Here is a 19,601-nt window from a genome sequence, read left to right on the forward strand (position 1 = left end):
CCCTTTGAGTATCTGATAAAGCCAAAGAGCCTATCTCCAGAATAATGCACTACTAGTTTTCATGCAATACTTCACACACAACTTGAGGGTTCCAGAATCCAGATTAAGTCTCTGTTCTGGAAGGATTATCACACAAACCCACATTTACTTATTTCTGAGGGGTTCATCTGCTTCCCCTCTGCCCTTTCTCTAATAAAACTTCAAAAAAACAGAATATTGTCAGGCTGAGCATGGTGGCTCACACCTGTAATCGCAGCTTTGGGAGGCTGAAGCAGGCAGATTACCTGAGGTCATGATGGAGTTTGAGACCAGCCTGGCCAACGTGGTAAACCCTTTCTCTACTAAAAATACAAAAACTAGCCGAGTGTGGTGGCAAGCGCTTGTAATCCCAGCTACTCGGGAGTCTGAGGCAGGAGAATTGCTTGAACCTGGGCCAAGGAGGTTGCAATGCACCAAGACTGAACCACTGCACTCCAGCCTGGGTGACATAGCAAGACTCCACCTCAAAAAAAAAAAAAAAAAAAAAAAAAAAACCACCTCTGAAAAACGTACTACATCAAACTCTCTCAAAATCAACTCTAGGTGGTATTCCCTCAAACCCCTAGTTGCATGGGGGTGGAGTGAGGAAGATATGTTCTTCACTGGCTCTAAGCACCATTTGCCCTTGTAGTACCAAGCGCTGGTTGCTGGGAACCACCTGCAGGTAGAAAGCAGTTCTCTGCACAACTCCCACTGGGCCTGGATACATTTTGGTTAGTGCATGTAAAACCCCCAAGTAATCCTTCATACTGCAGTCTCCCTTCTCCACTGTAAGCACATGATCATGGTCATGTGTATTAGTCACTCTACAGCTGTCACTCATCAAGGTAAGGCTGTACATTTCCCATGAGGAAATGGGAGAAAAAGGAACATTTAAATCAATTAATTTCAGCAGCATCTTTATTGCAACAAAGAATCTGTAATAAAATGCAACAGAACTAATGTTTCACTTTACATGATTAAAAGCCATATAGCTAAAAATGAGAAAACCCATCAGCTTACTGGAGTGAGACATGCAATTCTTTTTATACAAGTTAATGCTTAAAACAGCAGGCACTTTATGTTCTAAAATTAAACACCTGAACTCCAATTCTGCTGAATACAATATAAATTTGTTTTTGGGTTACTTAAAAACAAACATACAAACACTACTTTTTCTTTATCTGCAAAGGACTTAAGAAATGATTACCTAAAGCCCAGCACCTTGCACTAGCATCTCCATACGTGAGGCTGGAAGACGGATAGGTGAGGCTGGGTGAGACTGGGAAGGTGGAAGTCAAGAAAGTTTCCTTTTTCCTTTATATCTGCTGGGAATAGACACTCACCTTATATAGTTTAGAAATGGTCATGTCTCTTTTCTTACATCAAAGAGCTGTCAGATGGGCTCCCAGGCTTAAGCAAGCACTCCACTCTATATTCCAATCCTCAAGTCCCCCACTATACCAAGGAAGACACATTTAGTGCAGTGATTTTAATTAACTTCAGAATGTCACACACTAATTACAAGTACTGCTTCATTAATAAGCATGCTTAGCATTTACTTTGGAATGGAAAAATTAACCATTTTACGTGGTTGCCTTTAAAATGTTTTATAGGAATATATTAATAAATACTTCTTTAAAAATTTACCTTTTCTACATATCATTTAACTACCATGAGGCAGGACACCTGGCTGGGTCCAGCACCAACTGGATACTAACTGGCTGCGTGGTCACGGGTATATTTCCTCCTCTCTCTAGCATGTAGGTTGTTCTTCTAACAAATAAGAATATTAGATTAGATTAAATCAAAGATTAATTCCATCTTGAAAAATACATGATTCAATGACAGATCTTATAGGAAACATTCCACCTGAACAGAACTATGTTCTGTATAGCTACAGAAAGGTAAGCTATACTTCCCGGAAGGAATAAAACAAGTAGTTAAAAAAAAAAAAAAAAAGTAAGCATCGGTATCAATATCGCATTCTTTTTAAAGGTAATGCATGCATTGTGACCTGATCCTCCTGTATGAAGCTTTGGAAAAGAACAGGAATGGCATAGAGGGGAAAAACCTTCATTCCAAAATGAATCTCCAAACAAAGGGGATAGAAACACAGTAGATAACTATCTTCTGCTGCTTTCAGAGTGAGAGGGGACCAAACAGTTATCACAGATGAGCAGCTTCATGGACTGCAGTTTAGGTTCTTGTGAATCAGTCCAGTGTAAAAATCACCTATTATTAATCCAACTCCATTTTCTACAGGAGAGTTTCTTAAAGTTGTCCATAGATTACTTACTGTAGGATCGCCTGGAAAGCTTGTTAGAAATGCACATTCCTGATGTCTATCCAAATCAATGGAATACAAATTTTTACTTATTTATTTATTTGAGGCAGAGTCTCACTCTGTCGCCCAGGCTGGAGTACAGTGGTGCAATCTCAGCTCACTGCAACTTCCGCCTTCCAGGATCAAGTGATTCTCCTGCTTCAGCCTCCCGAGTAGGTGGGATTATAGGCACACACCATTATGCCCAGCTACCTTTCTGTACTTTTAGTAGAGATGGGATTTCACCACATTGACCAAACTGGTCTGAACTCCTAACCTCAAGTGATCCACCCACCTTGGCCTCCCAAAGTGCTAGGATTTTACAGGCATGAGCCACCGTGCCCAGCCTAGGAATACAAATTTTTAAGAGTGAGATTCAAAACTCTACATTTCTTTTAGTAAGTGCCTCAGATAAATCTTAGATTTTGAGTTCCACTACTCTATACTGCTCAAGAAACTATCCCTCTTGATGGCTCTTCACGTGTACACATTTATCAAGTCTGTAAAAACCCTGTATGATATTTATACTAGTGCTTTTTGGCTCCCACTAAACTGTTGCTACTTTTATACATTCTTGCCATTTAAGCTGTTACCCATACTCAGGAGTACAAACTTTTAGTGAGATTTCTACTGATTGCCTCAATTGACTATGATATTTTCCACCCTAGTTGTAAAAAGCAAATTCAGTAAAATTGTCTTTCTGTAAGTGAATTCATTCAGGTATTTTTTTCCCAATAAAGAAGTAGAATGGCATTTAAGTGACTGGGAGTGATAACAGAAGCATTCTTTGTGATAGAAGGAAAAGAGAAGGGCAGATGCAAAAGGAAAACACCTGTGAATTCAAGAGTACACAAGTTTTCTGGTTTTTTTTTTGGTAAAATAAGAGATGCCATTTTGAAGAAACAGCCTTAATAGGTGAGAGGTTTCAAAGGAGTAGCTGCTTAAAAGCTACTATGTATCATTTCTACTTTGCATATAAGGATCCCTTGAGGCCAATTAGTCCAAACAAAACAAAACAAAACAAAACAAAACAACCTCCACAGTGAGATACATACTTAAGGAGGAAAATATTTTCTTGGGGAAGAAAGTTACCAAAATCAATTTAATTTAACATTGAAAATATATATAAACATATCTTGGCATGGGAAAATATCAAACATGAAAAGCAATACATATACAGACAATAAGAAAAAGCATGGTATCTATCATACAGTATAAATACAAACAGCAAAACCCAATACCGTTCCCAATGACAGACCCACCGGGTCATCCTGCCATTTCTGGGCTTTCCCTGCCTCCTATGAAGTCCACGATGAAGGCCACCTCTTACTAACAGTCAACAACCTTACTAATGGAGGCAATGCTCTCTATAGGGAAATCTACTCTCTCAGTAGTGATGAGAAAGAAATATAGTGAATTTTCTTGGAGTGTTGTTTAAAAGTATTGGTAATAACTTTCTAAACACTCAAGTGTGTGATAAAAATCATCAAACTCATAGATGCCTTCCCTGTCACTGGTGCCAATGTGACCAATTTAGCACCCTGAGGGCATATCTCAATTAGCACCTGAAAGCCTATGAGCTCTCTTCATAGCTAAATGCTAGGGCTAACCAAGAAAAGTTCATGACCATTCAAGAAAACTGTTTATAGCCTTTAAACATGAAAAAAAAAAAAAAAGAGAGAGAGAGAGCCATGGCTTGCCAGGGATTAGTTTATGGTAAACAGGTTTTCTGAAACCTTTGTATTTTAAGCTTACAATATCTAAATTATGTTCAAATAATTGTAATAGGATAAAGTTTAAATTGGTAAGATTTCTAAAATCAAGAGGAAGAATAAAAAAAATTAGAATTATAGAAGTAACTCTAAGCAACTACTTTTCCTCCCCTGAATCATGTTATCTGTAGCTGTGTTGGCAGACAGTGATTTCTTGATTTCGGTTTCCTTAATATTCTAGTTGTTTAAACTTCACTTTCCAAACATTTTCATGAGTATTTTTGTCAAAACTACTTCTGCTTAGGTCTTAATCAGGCCTTCACGACCTCTTCTCTCTGTCATTCCCCAAACCCAGGTCTCCCCACCCCACTGTGATTCCTTTCAATCTCCTTAAAATTCTAGAATATTTTAATAAGGAAATACCAAATGGAAACTGGCATCACTAAATTTTCTTAAGAATTCTAGAGAATGTATACTTTTTCCTTTTCTTAAAGGAAAAAAAAAAAAAACTTGCCTGCACATATTTTAGCTCTAATCATTTGATTAAAATTTTTCTGTCTGTAATTATCAATATCATGACTAATTAAATCCATGCTACATATACAGTTACTAGCCTTTATGCAAAAGGAAAAGCCCACTCTGTCAATATCATTAAAGAAAAATGAGAATTATTTATACTAGATACAGATTAAATTGGCTAAAAACTGGTCAGAGCCAAAACAAGTATCTTTAGGAGGCCACTAAGTTATCTTTGAAAAATCATTAATGAATGACTGGTTAAGTTAAGTTTAATAGTTATTAGTTCATAACATGCTGTATATGCCCAAGCAATGAAGCATAAGCTATCCAATTACATTTAAGTGCTATCAAATCTGTAACTAGTCAGAGATTCTGGAACTGAACCAAACCAATCACTAATATTATCATATTTTAACAAACTCAAAAGTATACTGTAAAAATACACTAAGTTCATGAGGTTTGTAATGCTATTAAAAGTGAAAATAGGTTAGTATGAATACATAGTGCTGTTTTTATTTGTTTTAAGTAATTCTCATGGTATTGCTGGGTCTCTCAGGAATATGTATCATTCAATTTTGAGCACGTAGGGTTAAGGTATATGATTACTACCACAATCCACAGACCCCTGCATGGCACCACATTTATTGTCAGGAATAGATGTTATGTGGCAGGTACCAAAATGTGATGATCAATTCTGTATTTTCTATTGATTAAACCTCTTCTTTTGGTTAAATAGCCAGTGTATACCAGAGTTCTACAAAGGCCAAAATTATATCACTTTTAGAGCAGCAATACGTGATCCAAGGTTTTCTTGAAGGTAGTGCAAAAGATGCAGTTCATAATGTTCTCCAGACTCAGGAACTCTTATGCTGTGTCTCTCCTGAGGATAGATCTTACCAACAACAAAAAATAAAGATACAAAAAAAAAAATTTAGTAATACATCTCTTCCAAAGCTTTCCAGAGATTTTAACAGGATTGATACTATGAAGCACAACCTCTATGTGATATTGTAGAATAAATCCTATCTAAACACTCCTCTCGATTCCCTTATTTAACATTAGGCTTAATGAAGGATTTATCTGTGGACCAATGGTTCATTCTCTAAGTGTGGTCTACAGACTTGGAGAGGTCTCTGAAACCTTTTCAAGGGATACACACAGTCAAAACTACTTTTAGAACAATACAAAGACATTATTTGCCTTTACTCACTGTGTCAGCATTCACAGTGATGATGCAAAAGCAAAGGTGAGTAAAACTGCTGGTGTCTTAGCATGAATCAAGGCACTATTATTAAACTCCACTAGATGTCACAACATTCCTCACCACCACACACTTCCAGTAAAAAGAAAAATGCCAGTTTCACTTAAGTAGCAGTACAAATTAGAATTTATTAAGTTACAACTCTTGAGTAGAAGTCTCTTTAATATTTTGTGTTTATGAAATGGGACTGCATAAAGCATCTGTGGTACAGGATGTCTCAAGGAAAAATACTTGTGTGAATGAGTCACAAGCTGAACTGCTGCTTTTTAAATGGTACTCCATTTTTTTTTTTCCTGAGACAGAATCTTGCTCTGTCACCAGGCTGGAGTGCAGTGGCTCAATCTTGGCCCACTGCAACCTCCATCTCCCTGGTTCAAGCAATTCTCCTGCCTTAGCTTCCAAAGTAGCTGGGACTACAGGTGCACACCACCACACCCAGCTAATTTTTATATTTTTAGTAGAGACAGGGTTTCATGGTGTTGGCCAGGATGATCTCAATCTCTTGACCTCGTGATCTGCCCACCGTAGCCTCTCAAAGTGCTGGGATTAGAAATCTCTCACCTTAAAAACTCAGAAGAAGCTATCCGGGAGAAAGGTTGTCAATGTGTGCATTCAACGTACAGCGTTACACTGCTGTGCCTATGCAGCAGTTTGCAAACACTTTCTGTGGAGAATCTCAAAACTGACATTTCCAGCAAAATCATGGTAGATTTTGCCACCGTGTGAGCCACCGTGCCCGGCCTGGAATTCCATTTTCTATTTTTTTTTTTTTTTTTGAGATGGAGTCTCCCTCTGTAGCCCAGGCTGGAGTGCAGTGGCGCGATCTTGGCTCACTGTAACCTCCGCCTCCTGGGTCCCGGTTCCAGCAATTCTCCTACATCAGTCTCCCAAGTAGCTGGGGTTACAGGCATGAGCCCCCATGCCCAGCTAATTTCTGTATTTTTTAGTAGAGATGGGGTTTCACCATGTTGGCCCAGTCTGGTCTTGAACTCCTGACCTCATGATCCGCCCATGTCAGCCTCCCATAGTGCTGGGATTACAGGCATGAGCCACTGCACCCGGCCGGAACTCCATTTTTAACTTCAAAGAATGACTGACAGCTATGGTTACTTGGGGTATCTGATAAATATTTTCTCAAAAGTGAATGAAGTGAGCTGGTCACTTCCAGGACAACACGGACAGTATTTGTTGCAATGATAAAATCTTGGCTTTTGAGTTAGAATTTTGGAAAACTTGCATCTACTACTATTAAACTAATGAGCTTACCAATACTTAGACACTTTTCTGATGAGATCAGTGGTATTACAATATGTGATTTTTAAAATACTGTACAATAAAAGGAGTCAACATTTGAAAGACTGGCATAACACAGTGAGCCAGCATTTTCCAGATGGCCAATGCATGCGTAAAAGATCCATTTGAAGTACAAGATCCACACTTTAATGTGACGGAGTATAAAGTTTATAGATATCACTTCAGATTTCACATTAAACTCAAGCTTTAAGCCACATGCAGTAGCCCATGCCCTGTAGTCTCAACTACTTAGGAGTCTGAGGTAGGAGGATTACTTGAGCTCAGGAGTTCAAAACTAGACCAGGCAATGTAGTAAGACTCCATCTTAAAAAAAAAAAAAAAAATTAAAAAACAACAAAAAATTCCTTGGCTGGGCATGGTAGCTCACCCTGCAATCCCAGCACTTTGGGAGGCCAAAGTGGGAGGATAACTTGAGCTCACGAGTTTGAGATGAGCCTGGGCAACTTAGTGACACCCCAACTCTATTTATTTTTAAAAATATATTTAGGCTGAGTGCAGTGGCTCATGCCTGTAATCCCAGCACTTTGGGAGGCCAAGGCCTCAAATCACCTGAGGTCAGCAGTTCAAGGCCACCCTAGTCAACATGGTGAAACTCCATCTCTACTAAAAGTGCCAAAAAATTAGGTGAGTGTGGTGGTACGAGCCTGTAGTCTCAGCTACTCAGGAGGCTGAGGCACAAGAATTGCTTGAATCGGGGAGGCAGAGGTTGCAATGAGCCAAGATCATTCCAGCTTCGGTGACAAAGCAAGTCTCTGTCTAAAAAACAAACAAACAAAAAAACAAAAAAAAATATATAGACTATATAAAAAAAAAGTTATCTATATATTTAAAACAACAAACAAAATCTCATAACCTTTAAGAAACTACTACTTGTCCAGTTTTGGCACAGTATCAAAAAATATCTACAATTACCTGAAAAGGCTAAAATATGCCTTTTTTTTTTTTTTTTTTGAGACAGAGTCCACTCTGTCACCCAAGCTGGAGTGCAGTGGCACAATGCTGGCTCACTGCAACCTCTGCCTCTGGTTTCAAGCAATTGTGCCTCAGCCTCCTGAGGTGCCTGCCACCATACCTGGCTAATTTTTGTATTTTTAGTAGAGAGGGGGTGTCTCCATGTTGGTCAGGCTAGTTTTGAACTCCCAACCTCAGGTGATCCACCCGCCTCGGCCTCGCAAAGGGCTGGGATTACAGACATGAGCCACAGCACCCAGCCAATAGTTTATTATTTTAAAATATTTAAAATTTTTCTCAGTTTTAACATCTTACATGAAAAATATCGATATAATTGATATATACAAAGTTCTTTGGTAGGTAAAGGTGTCCTAAAACCGAAAGTCTTAAAAATTGCTGCTATAGATAAATATCTCATAGTTTAAACATATATATATATATATATATATATCACCTGAAATGTAAAAAAGAAAAAAGTAATTTTTTCATTTTTTTAAGAGCACATAATCTGTTTAAGGAGTAAAACACAATTTCAAGAAAAACTGGAATAATGAGCAATAAATAATGGAGCAATGGAGGAGGGTAACTTGCTGGTTTCTGCTCCAATGTCAATGTAAAATAAAAGAAAATTAAAAGACTATATAAACAGGTCCTAAAAATCCTTTTGCAACAATGAAATCAAGTAGCATTTCCTCATTCTTCAAAGGGGATAAAGAAAAGCAAAGGAGAATAATGAATGGACTGCCTGTCATCTTTTCCATGCTTCCAAACTGAAAGCAGATACAGACACAAAGTCATGTAATCTGATAGGCAGATTTGTCAGCCTGACTGCAACAGAATCTTAATTTTTATCCAACTACAGGCACTACTAACTATGCCTCTTACTTTACTTCTCTTAAGCAGAGGGTGGACACTCTAAAAATCTGGCCTTACCCTACAGTTAATAGATTTCAAAGTAATCAATTACAAATCATGACTACATTTAACTAGAAAATGTAGAATAACTCACCTGTAAGTCATATGGCTTTCCAGCCCTCACTAAAAAACTCAGTAATATACTGGTATGTGCAAAATGGACATTCTCATCCAGGAACCCATGTAAGAGCAGTAAACGATTTGGTCTGAGAAATGGAAATATTAAAGGATTAGACAAAATAGTAGAGCATTTGGGAAAACCATTTCACTTATTTAATCATACTTAACCATATTAACTTCCTTATACTGTGATGCTGGAATAAAGATTTAATATTTTCAATATTAAATTTGTAACATATTAACCAGAGAAGCCACATGTAACGAAAGATTAAAAAAAGATCATGGGTTCAATTTTTTATAAATAAAATATTAGGGCACATGTATAATTATAGCAAGTCCCTAGAACTATTTATAAAATATATTCAGGCAGACGTAAAATTTTTCCACCTTGAAACAGCTGTGTACTTAACTTTTTCCAGCAAAAACAATTGCTTCAATTATAACTTGTAAAAAAGCATTACATGAACTGACCTGTAATTCAGTTTTAAGAAACAGCCAGGCTATTCTAGTGTAACATATTCATCTTGGTTTTTCAGTATTTGAATTCTTCATTAGGATTAAAAAGACAATTTTTAAAAATACTATTTAAAATTTACAATCTTCACTTAAGCTTGAACTAGGCTGTGTCCAGTGGCTGATGCCTGTAATCCCAGCACTTTGGGAGTCTGAGGTGGGCAGATCACTTAAGTCCAGGAGTTTGAGACCACCATAGGCAACAAGGTAAAACCCTGCCTCTACTAAAACTACAAAAAACTAGGTGGGCATGGTGGCACATGCCTGTAGTCCCAGCTACTCGGGGCTGAGATGGGAGGATCCCGAGCCCAGGAGTTTGACACTGTAGGGAGCCCTGATCATACCACTGCACTCCAGCCTGAGTGACAGAGACCCTGTCTCATTAAAAAAATAGAAAGCTTGCACTTACTCAGAGGGGAACTTTTCTGCTTGCATGGCCACAGATCCTAAGTAATAGCCCTGTTCATTCTGGTCAGGATGACCCATGTAACGTTCCGTGTATCCTGTATCATAGAAGATCCACAGAGTGACTGGGGCCCCAGCAATAGCAACCTGCATAAGACGACATTGACAGTCAAGTGTGGTCTGGAAAAAGAGAGCGGCTAATAGTGAGATCTTACACCTGCAAATTTACAGCTAAAATTATCCTTAAGCCTTAGCCTTACTACTGGGGCATACATGTCCTGGGCAACTCAGAAAACTGAAGTAAAGTGCCAAGGTCAAGAATTTGATAGTTTGTGAGTCAGTTTCATGTTCCACAGGCATTCTACATACCAAACCTTTAAGCTGGGCTCGCTGAAATACAAAAGCCAGGTCCTTTGTTAAAAGACGACTGAACTAGGCTGGGTGCGGTGGCTCATGCCTGTAATCCCAGCACTGTGGAAGGCTGAGATGGGCAGATCACAAGGTCAGGAGATCAAGACCATCCTGGCCAACATAGTGAAACCCCCGTCTCTACTCAAAATGCAAAACAATTAGCTGGGCGTGGTGGTGCACGCCTGTAGTCCCAGCTACTCAGGAGGCTGAGGCAGGAGAATTGCTTGAACCCAGGAGGCGGAGATTGCAGTGAGCCGAGATCATGCCACTGTGCTACAGCCTGGGTGACAGTGCAAGACTCTATCTTAAAAAAAAAAAGAAAGACGACTGAACTACATCCTGCTGAGGAAAAAAATGTCCAAGAACTGTCAGTTTTATGTAAAAAAGGAGCCATCTTTTTTTAAACCTCTGTTGGCAGTACAGAATTTAAAATAATTTATGAAATACACTAAAAGTGTGCCTCATTTTAAGGATCCTATAGTTTTATATTGTAATATTCTAATTATTTTGACAGCTATAAGCTTGGGAAAATTATGGGAGTGGTTAGAATTTATTTATGCTTATTATAAAGCTTAACTGGATATATGTGCAAGAATTAAAATCTTACTGTTTTTGTTCTTAAAAATAACAATTAAGGGTCAGGCCCGATGGCTAATGCCTGGAATCCCAGCACTTTAGAAGGCTAAGGCAGGTAAATCACCTGAAGTCAGGAGTTTGAGACCAGCCTGGCCAATATGGTGAAACCCCATCTCTACTAAAAATACAAAAAGTGGCCGAGTGTAGTGGTGGGCACCTGTAATCCCAACTATTCGGGAGGCTGAGGCAGGAGAATCACTAGAATCACTTGAACCCGAGAGGCGGAGGTTGTAGTGAACCGAGATCGTGCCACTGCACTCCAGCCTGGGTGACAGAGCAAGAGTCTGTCTCAAAAAAAAAAAAAAAAAAAAAAAAAAAATAGGCCAGGTGCGGTGGCTCATGCCTGTAATCCCAGCACTTTGAGAGGCTGAGGTGGGCAGATCACAAAGTTGGGAGTTCGAGACCAGCCTGGCCAACATGGTGAAACCCCATCTCTACTAAATATACAAAAAATTAGCCAGGTGTGGTGGCGCACACCTGTAATCCCAGCTACTTGGGAGGCTGAGGAAGGAGAATCACTTGAACCCAGAAGGTGGAGGTTGCAGTGAGCCAAGATAGTGCCACTGCACTCCAGCCTGGGTGGCAGGACGAGACTCCGTCTCAAATAAATAAATTAAATTAAATTAAAAATAAATAAAAATTTTAAAATTACTTTTCACCATAAAGTAAAATTGTTACTGAAATTTTAAAAAAGAAACACTACTCATAATTCCTACTCTCTATAATTGTTATCATCCTTATATACTTTCTTCTAGTACATTTTTCTAACAGTTTGTTAATAGAATTGTAAGCATTTATACACTTTTTTTTTTGAGATGGAATCTTGCTCTGTCACCAGGCTGGAATGCAGTGGCACAATCTTGGCTCACTGCAGCCTCCGCCCCCTGGGTTCAAGCGATTCTCCTGCCTTAGCCTCCCGAGCGGCTGGCACTACAGGCACGCGCCACCACGCCCAGCTAATTTTTGTATTTTTAGTAGACACGAGGTTTCACCACATTGGCCAGAATGGTCTTGATCTCTTGACCTCGTGATCCACCTGCCTCGGCCTCTCAAAGTGCTGGGATAACAGATGTGCGCCATTGCATCTGGCCGCATTTATACATTTAATAATTCATTCATTTAACACACTTATTGAGGGCCTACTATATGCCCAGCATTGTGCCTGACTGCTGAGGATACAGTGGTGAACAGGGCAAACAGGTCCCTGCCCTCATAGCTTGCAGTCCAACAATTAAACAAGTAATTACAATCCAACAGGTATGTCATGTGTGCTTTGCTAATCATAACCATCTCCCATACTTCGTGGCATGTATCTACAAACAGCCAATAACTAACTGGTTATCCAGTTGACAAATGTTTAAAAGAAAAAATAGATACACACACATAAAACCTGAAGGCTAGCGCAGTGGCTCATGCCTGTAATGCCAGCATTTTGGGAGGCTGAGGTGGGTGGATCACTTGAGGTCAGGAGTTCAGAACTAGCCTAGCCAACATGGTGAAATCCCACCTCTATTAAAGTACAAAAGTTAGCTGGAAATCACTTGAACCCAGGAGGTGGAGGCTGTAGTGAGCCAAGATTGCACCACTGCACTCCAGGCTGGGTTAAGAGCGAGATTCCAACTCAAAAAGAAAAAAAACTTGGTATTTATAGACATTTCACATGGCTCTTAAACATATAAACCCTAACATTCTACAATATTGCCAACCCTGGGCCAGGAATAGTGGCTCATGCCTGCAATCCTAGCACTCTGGGAGGCCAAGGCAGGCAGATCACTTGAGGTCAGGAGTTAAAAACCAGGCTGGCCAACATTATGAAACCCCATTTCTACTTAAAAAAAAAAAAAAAAAAAAAAAAGGTCGGGTGCAGTGGCTCACGTCTGTAATCCTAGCACTTTGGGAGGCTGAGGTGGGTGGATCACCTGAGGTCAGGAGTTCAAGACCAGCCTGGCCACATGGTGAAACCCCATCTTGAAGAAAGAAAAAAAAAAAAAAAGCCAGGCGTGGTGTCAGGCACTTATAATTCCAGCCACTCAGGAGGTTGAGACATGAGAATTGCTTGAACCTGGGGGGCAGAGGTCACAGTGAGCCGATATCACAACACCACACTCCAGCCTGGGCAAAAGAGGAACACTTTGTCTCAAAAAAACAAAAAATTGCCAACGTGGTAAATCTTCAGGAAATAGATATTTTCACATATCCTCAATTTACAGAATAATCTACCCTTATTGCAAACATGAGTATAGTGGGAAGTCACATACCCTGAAGACATCTGACCTCTGCATTAATGCCATCAGGGAGAGGTATCCTCCATAGGACCAGCCGTGGATGCCCACGCGATCTAAGTCAATGAAGTCATACCGAGAAGCTAGATACTGCAGTCCTTCCACCTGATCATCAATTTCTATTTGACCCTGTCAGAAAAGGGAGAGCATTTCACTGAATCTGAGGAATAAAAGTCTCATAAGAGTGCTTTCAGAGATAAACGTTTTTACAAAAAATGCCCATGGGTTTTATGATTTTCATTTTTATGTATTTATTTCTTGAGATGGAATCTTACTCTGTCACCCAGGCTGGAGTGCACTGGCACAATCTCAGCTCACTGCAACCTCCACCTCCTGGGTTCAAGCAATTCTCCTGCCTCAGCCTCCCAAGTAGCTGGGATTACAGGCATGCACCACCATGCCCAGCTTTTTGTATTTTTAGTAGAGACAGAGTTTCAGTATGGCCAGGCTGGTCTTGAACTCCTGACCTGAAGTGATCCACCTGCCTCAGCCTCCCAAAGTGCTGGGATTACAGGCATGAGCCACCATACCCGGCCCTGTAGGATTTTTAGAGTTTATTACCAACTGAGGTTCTATTGCCCCCCCAACCTCAAAATTTTTAAAAATCTATTTGGAGATAGGGGCATATAGCTTCTGTTGCTAGCTTGTTCTAGAGTTTAGTTACCACTTAGTCATAAAGCTCCTTCCTACTGCTACTCAAACTGTCCCTTGCTATTTGGGTATTTCCCATTTCCATTTGTTCTGTTGTCTGCTAAGAGGTCAGCATCTTCCTTGCAACAAGCCTTCCTATACCCAAAGACAAAAATTAGCCCCTTAAGTGATTAATTTTACTTCTTTTTATTTATTTTTTTTTTGGAGACAGGGTCTCACTGTGCTGTCCAGATTGGAGTGCAGTAATGTGATCACAGCTCACTGTAGCTCAACCTCCTGGGCTCAAGTGATCTTCCCACTTCAGCCTCCCAAGTGGCCGGGACCACACGTGTGCACCACCATGCCCAGCTAATTTTTTAACTTATTTGTAGAGGCGGGGTCTTATTACGTTGCTCAGGCTGGTGTTGAACTTCTGGGCTCAAGTGATCTTCCTGCCTTGGTCTCCCAAAGTGCTGGGATTACAGGCATGAGCCACGGCACCTGGCCTACCTCTCTTTTTTAATTTTGAGAGCAGTCAAGCAGAAGGAATTGCTCTTGAGGCTCTATCTTCCTATTTCCCTATCATACTACCTCTAGGAACTGAACATACTACTTCTTTAAAGTCCTAAGTCCTACCACCACCACCTTGTCCATATTACTAGGCCTGCCAGTGCACACAATCTCACTTCACTGAGCCAAAAACAAAAATAAAAACAAAAAAACTTACATGAGAATACAACATAAGGTCAAAGAACTGGCTGTGGGAGAAAACCCCAGGTCTTACTCAGCATGTCCAATAACACTGGCAAACACAGTAACTGCCTTACTGTGCAAAAGGAACATCGGATTCTCATCATTTCCCAAAGCAGCAGAAAGGACATGGGGCATCTCTAAAAGGTAGCATTTAAAGCTTCCTGTAGAGAGAAAGAGGCTTGTCACAAGGAAGGCACTAACCAGTTGGATTCCCTCTTCACAGAGGACAGAACAAATCTCAATTATTCCTCAACAGTGTACAGGATGCTGAAAGGTAAACAGTACTAACTTCTACCCAAGTGGACATACAAAATAAGAGAGGGTATTTCTATGTAGAAGTGGCTTTATCTCAATTCCCCAGAGTTACATATAGGTAAACATGAGCTAGCCTAGTGTACATCAAGTTGCATCTTCTCTCCCACCCCTAAACTTTAACACATATACACTCTCACTCACTCATTCATAGCCCCTTCCCCCAACTCTCTTTCCAGGGTTTCACACCAAACAATGCACCAGAAAATGTAAATGTCTGTAAAAGAAAAGTGTTTTTATGCTCACACACCATTTTATATTTAAAGGCGCCTTCAAATTTAAGCCCTCGGTGGCAGGATCCCCTGTTGTCTATCACTACAACCACATAACCTAGAGAGGCTAGGGTATTCAAGCGAAAATACTTGACTCCTTTAAACCGATTATTCACCAGCTGCACCTGAGGAAGAAACACAACTTCGGTGAAATTTATCACATGGAAGTATGTAAAAACACAAGAGCGGCAGGGCATTGCAAAAAATAAAAAGCTGAATTTCACTATTATTTTACCTTTAAAATGTAATTTTTTTTTTTTTTGAGACAGAGTTTCGCTCTTGTTACCCAGGCTGGAATGCAATGGCATGATCTCGGCTCACCGCAACCTCTGCCTCCTGGGTTCAGGCAATTCTCCTGCCTCAGCCTCCCGAGTAGCTGAGACCACAAGCGTGCGCCACCATGCCCAGCTAATTTTTGTACTTTTTTTTAGTAGAGACGGGGTTTCACCATGTTGACCAGGATGGTTTCGATCTCTTGACCTCGTGATCCACCTGCCTTGGCCTCCCAAAGTGCTGGGATTATAGGCGTGAGCCACCGCGCCCGGCCAAAATGTAATTTTTTTAAGTCATTTATTTTTAAATTAACTTAAGTCTTTACGTGTTCATGTTGCTTCTTGCTTAACTTGACACTCAAGTTCAGGGCAATTACTGAACAATCATGGGCTTTAAAATTCTAACTTAGGGGCCGGACACAGTGTCTCATGCCTGTATTCCCAGCACTTTGGGAGGCCCAGGCGGACAGATCACCTGAGGTTGGGAGTTTGACACCAATCTGACAAACATGGAGAAACCCCATCTCTCCTAAAAATACAAAATTAGAAGGGCATGGTGGCAGGCACCTGTAATCCCAGCTACTCAGGAGGCTGAGGCAGGAGAATCGCTTGAACCCGAGCGATTCGGGTTGAGGCTGAGCGATTCTCAGCTTGAGGCCGAGGTTACGGTGAGCCGAGAATGCACCATTGCACTCCAGTCTGAGCAACAAGAGTGAAACTCCGTCTCAAAAAAAAAAAAAAAAAAAAAAAAAAAAAAATCGAACTTAGGGCCAGGCACAGTGGCTCATGACTGTAATTCCAGCACTTTGGGAGGCCAAGATGGGCGGATCACCCAACGTCAGGAGTTCGAGACCAGCCTGACCAACATGGTGAAACCCCACCTCTACTAAAAATACAAAATTAGCTGGGTGTGGTGGTACATGCATGTAATCCCAGCTACTTGAGAGGCTGAGGCCGGAGAACTGCCTGAACCCAGGAGGTGGAAGTTGCAGTGAGCCAAGATCACACTATTTTACTCCAGCCTGTGCAACAAAAGCAAAACTCTATCTTAAAAAAAAAAAAAAAAAAAGAGTAAAATAAAAAATAAAATGCTTAGATATTAATTACATATAAGTAAATCAACCCACCCCATATAAAAAGTTACTAAACTGATTACTCCCACCCTAAAGTACTGCTATTCGAATGACAGTTACATGAACAAGTAAGAAAACCTTTCCTCCCCACTTCTGGAGTTGTCTCTGACCAGTAGTGGGAAACAGTATTTTAATGGAGTACTCTAACTAGTCCAGATGAAATCAGTGTAAAGGTAGGATAATTTTTAAATAACTTTTTTTTTTTTAAGACAGGGTCTCACTCTGTCACTGGGGCTGGAATGCAGTGGCACAATCATGGCTCACTACAGCCTTGACCTCCTGGGCTCAAGCAATCCTGCCTTGGCCTCCCGAGGAACTAAAACTATAGGCACTTGCCTCCACGCCTAGATAATTTTTAAAATTTTTTCTCTAGAGACAAGGTCTCACTATGTTGCCCAGGTTTGTCTTGAACTCCTGGGCTCAAGTGATCCTCCCACCTCAGCTTCCCAAAGTGTTGGGATTAGAGGCACGAGCCACTGTGTCCAGCCTGAAATCACTTTATCACCCTACAGACCATAGTTCAGAATGACTGATAAGTTAAATTCATTTTAGTGTTTTACAGTATCTAGTGAAAAGAGGACTAGAATTAGCAAACAGAAATTTACAGAAACTCAAGGTTTGGTGGACATTAAGATATTAAACAATAAGAGGTTCTAATAAAAATGAGAAAGATGTTTTCTCAGCTAAAACCAATGGGAAAAACAAGTAAGCCAAGAGTTGAGTAAGAATTAACACCATCTCCAGCCAATAAATATCTACTAAACACTTACTAGGCCAGACTGTATGAGGAGGAGGAGGGAGAGTCTTCCCATTTTGCACTTTTGGATGTTTAATACTACTGCAACAACTACCAAACTAGTCTTGCTACTTCTGTTCTTGCCCTCCTTTTTTTTTTTTTTTTTTTGAGATGGAGTCTCGCTCTGTCATCCAGGCTGGACTGCAATGGTGCATTCTCGGCTCATTGCAACCTTCGACTCCCTGGTTCAAGTGATTCTCCTGCCTCAGCCTCCCGAGTAGCCGGGATTACAGGCACACATCACTACACCCCAACTAATTTTTTTTGTATTTTTAGTAGAGATGGGGTTTCACCACATTGGCCAGGATTGTCTTGATCTCCTGACCTCATCATCTGCCCGCCTTGGCCTCCCAAAGTGCTGTGATTACAAGAGTGAGCCACTGCGCCTGGCCTGTTCTTGCCCTCCTAAGGTCTATTTGTTCATGCAGTAACAGAGTGATGTTTTAAAAATGTACATCATTTGGTTCAATTCATTCACTTCAGAGAACCAAAAAAAAAAAAAAAAAATGTACATCAGACATGACTGCTGCTTGGCTTCCTCCATTGGCTACCATTACCCTTCAGAATAAGTTTACATGGCCCTTGAGATCCTTGGCTACCTCTGACCTCATCTCATACCATTTCCCTCCGTATGCACTGTACTCTAACCAAGTTGGTTCTAGCCCCAGGACCTTGACATTTATTGTTCTCTGTGTCTGGAATGCTTTTCTCTCCTATCATTTGCACGGCTCATTACTTCTCAATGTTTGTACCCTCAGGAGAGGTCTTGCCATCCCCTTTCTCAGCAAATCTTCATAGCACTTCCATTACAAAAAGTTATACTTCTAGGCCAGGTATGGTGGCTCACACCCGTAATCCCAGAAATTTGGAAGGCTGAGGCAGGTGGATCACCTGAGGTCAGGAGTTGGAGGCCAGCCTGGTCAACATAGTGAAACCCCATCTCTACTAAAAATACAAAAAATTAGCCGGGCATGGTGAGGCACATCTGTAGTCTCAGCTACTTGGGAGGCAGAGACGAGAATCACTTCAACCCAGGAGGCAGAGGTTGCAGTGAGCCAAGATCACACCACTGCATTGCAGCCTGGGCAACAGAGCGAGAGTCTGTCTCAAAAACAAACAAAAAAAAAGTCGTACTTTTTTTTTTTTAAAAGATGGGGTCTCCCAGGCTGAAGTGCAGTGGCACAATCATAGCTCACTGCTGCCTCAAATTCCTGGGCGCAAGTGATCCTCCTACCTCAGCCTCTGAGTAGCTGGGACTATAAGTGTACACCATCATGCCTAGCTTTGAACTTTTTTTTTGTAGAGATGGGGTCCCACCATCATATCTTTTTATGTTTGCTTATTATTTTTCCTTTATGGTCCATAAAATGGAACATTAGTCTGACATGCTCACTGTGCATCCTCACTGCCTAGAATAGTACCTAGCACATCATAGGAACTTAATACCTATTTGCTAAATGAATGAATGAAAAAGAAAAATGGGAGAATCACGTTTTTTACATTTCTACCTTGGGAAGAGGGCATCTGGTGAGTAAAGGCACTTTTATTTATTTATTTACTTAAGAGATGGTGTCTTACTCTGTACCACAGCCTGGAGTGCAGTGGTACAATCATAGCTCACTATAGCCTTGAACTCCTGGACTCAAGTGATCCTTGCACCTCTGCCTCTGAATAGCTGGGATTACATATGTGTGCCACGGCATTTGGCTAAATTTGTTTTTAAAGGGAGAGTGCTGAAAGAAGAAATACTAGGCAGAGAATAACACAAATATGAACATTGAAAGAAAACCACCTCACTTCTTTGTTTGCTACCATGTATACAAGATGGTCTCAACTGCTTGATATGAACACTAAGAATCCAAAAGTCTCCTTCAGTATCAATTCTTGAACCTGCCTCCTGTTTACATCGATCTCTTTGCATTTTTATTTGCAGAACAGTGTCTGGCACATTCTAGGAAATATGATAAGTATTTGTTAAATAAACTTTTTTTTTTTTTTTTGAGATGTAGTCTTGCTCTGTCACCCAGGCTGGAGTATAGTGGCATGATCT

General features: G+C 40.5%; 1 protein-coding gene across 26 annotated transcripts in view; it reads right to left on the reverse strand.

Annotated features, from left to right (window-relative positions):
• Positions 1-921: 921 nt before the first annotated feature.
• Positions 922-19,601, reverse strand: part of DPP8 (dipeptidyl peptidase 8) — a 76,140-nt gene continuing 57,460 nt past the window's right edge. For 14 of the 26 annotated variants that reach the window (XM_078333419.1, XM_078333413.1, XM_078333411.1 and 11 more), the window contains 5 exons: positions 15,329-15,475; positions 13,360-13,512; positions 10,059-10,201; positions 9,111-9,222; positions 922-5,467 (listed from right to left, as the gene is read on the reverse strand). In XM_078333419.1, coding sequence (XP_078189545.1) covers positions 5,345-5,467; positions 9,111-9,222; positions 10,059-10,201; positions 13,360-13,512; positions 15,329-15,475 — 678 coding nt within the window. In that variant the 3' untranslated portion in view covers positions 922-5,344. Of the gene's footprint in view, positions 5,468-7,781; positions 7,907-9,110; positions 9,223-10,058; positions 10,202-13,359; positions 13,513-14,840; positions 14,928-15,328; positions 15,476-19,601 lie in introns of those variants that run through there. The other 12 variants (XM_078333417.1, XM_078333412.1, XM_078333408.1 and 9 more) reach the window with 4 other exon arrangements.

The sequence above is a fragment of the Callithrix jacchus genome, chromosome 8, assembly GCF_049354715.1.
Source record: "Callithrix jacchus isolate 240 chromosome 8, calJac240_pri, whole genome shotgun sequence".
Lineage (NCBI taxonomy): Eukaryota > Metazoa > Chordata > Mammalia > Primates > Cebidae > Callithrix > Callithrix jacchus.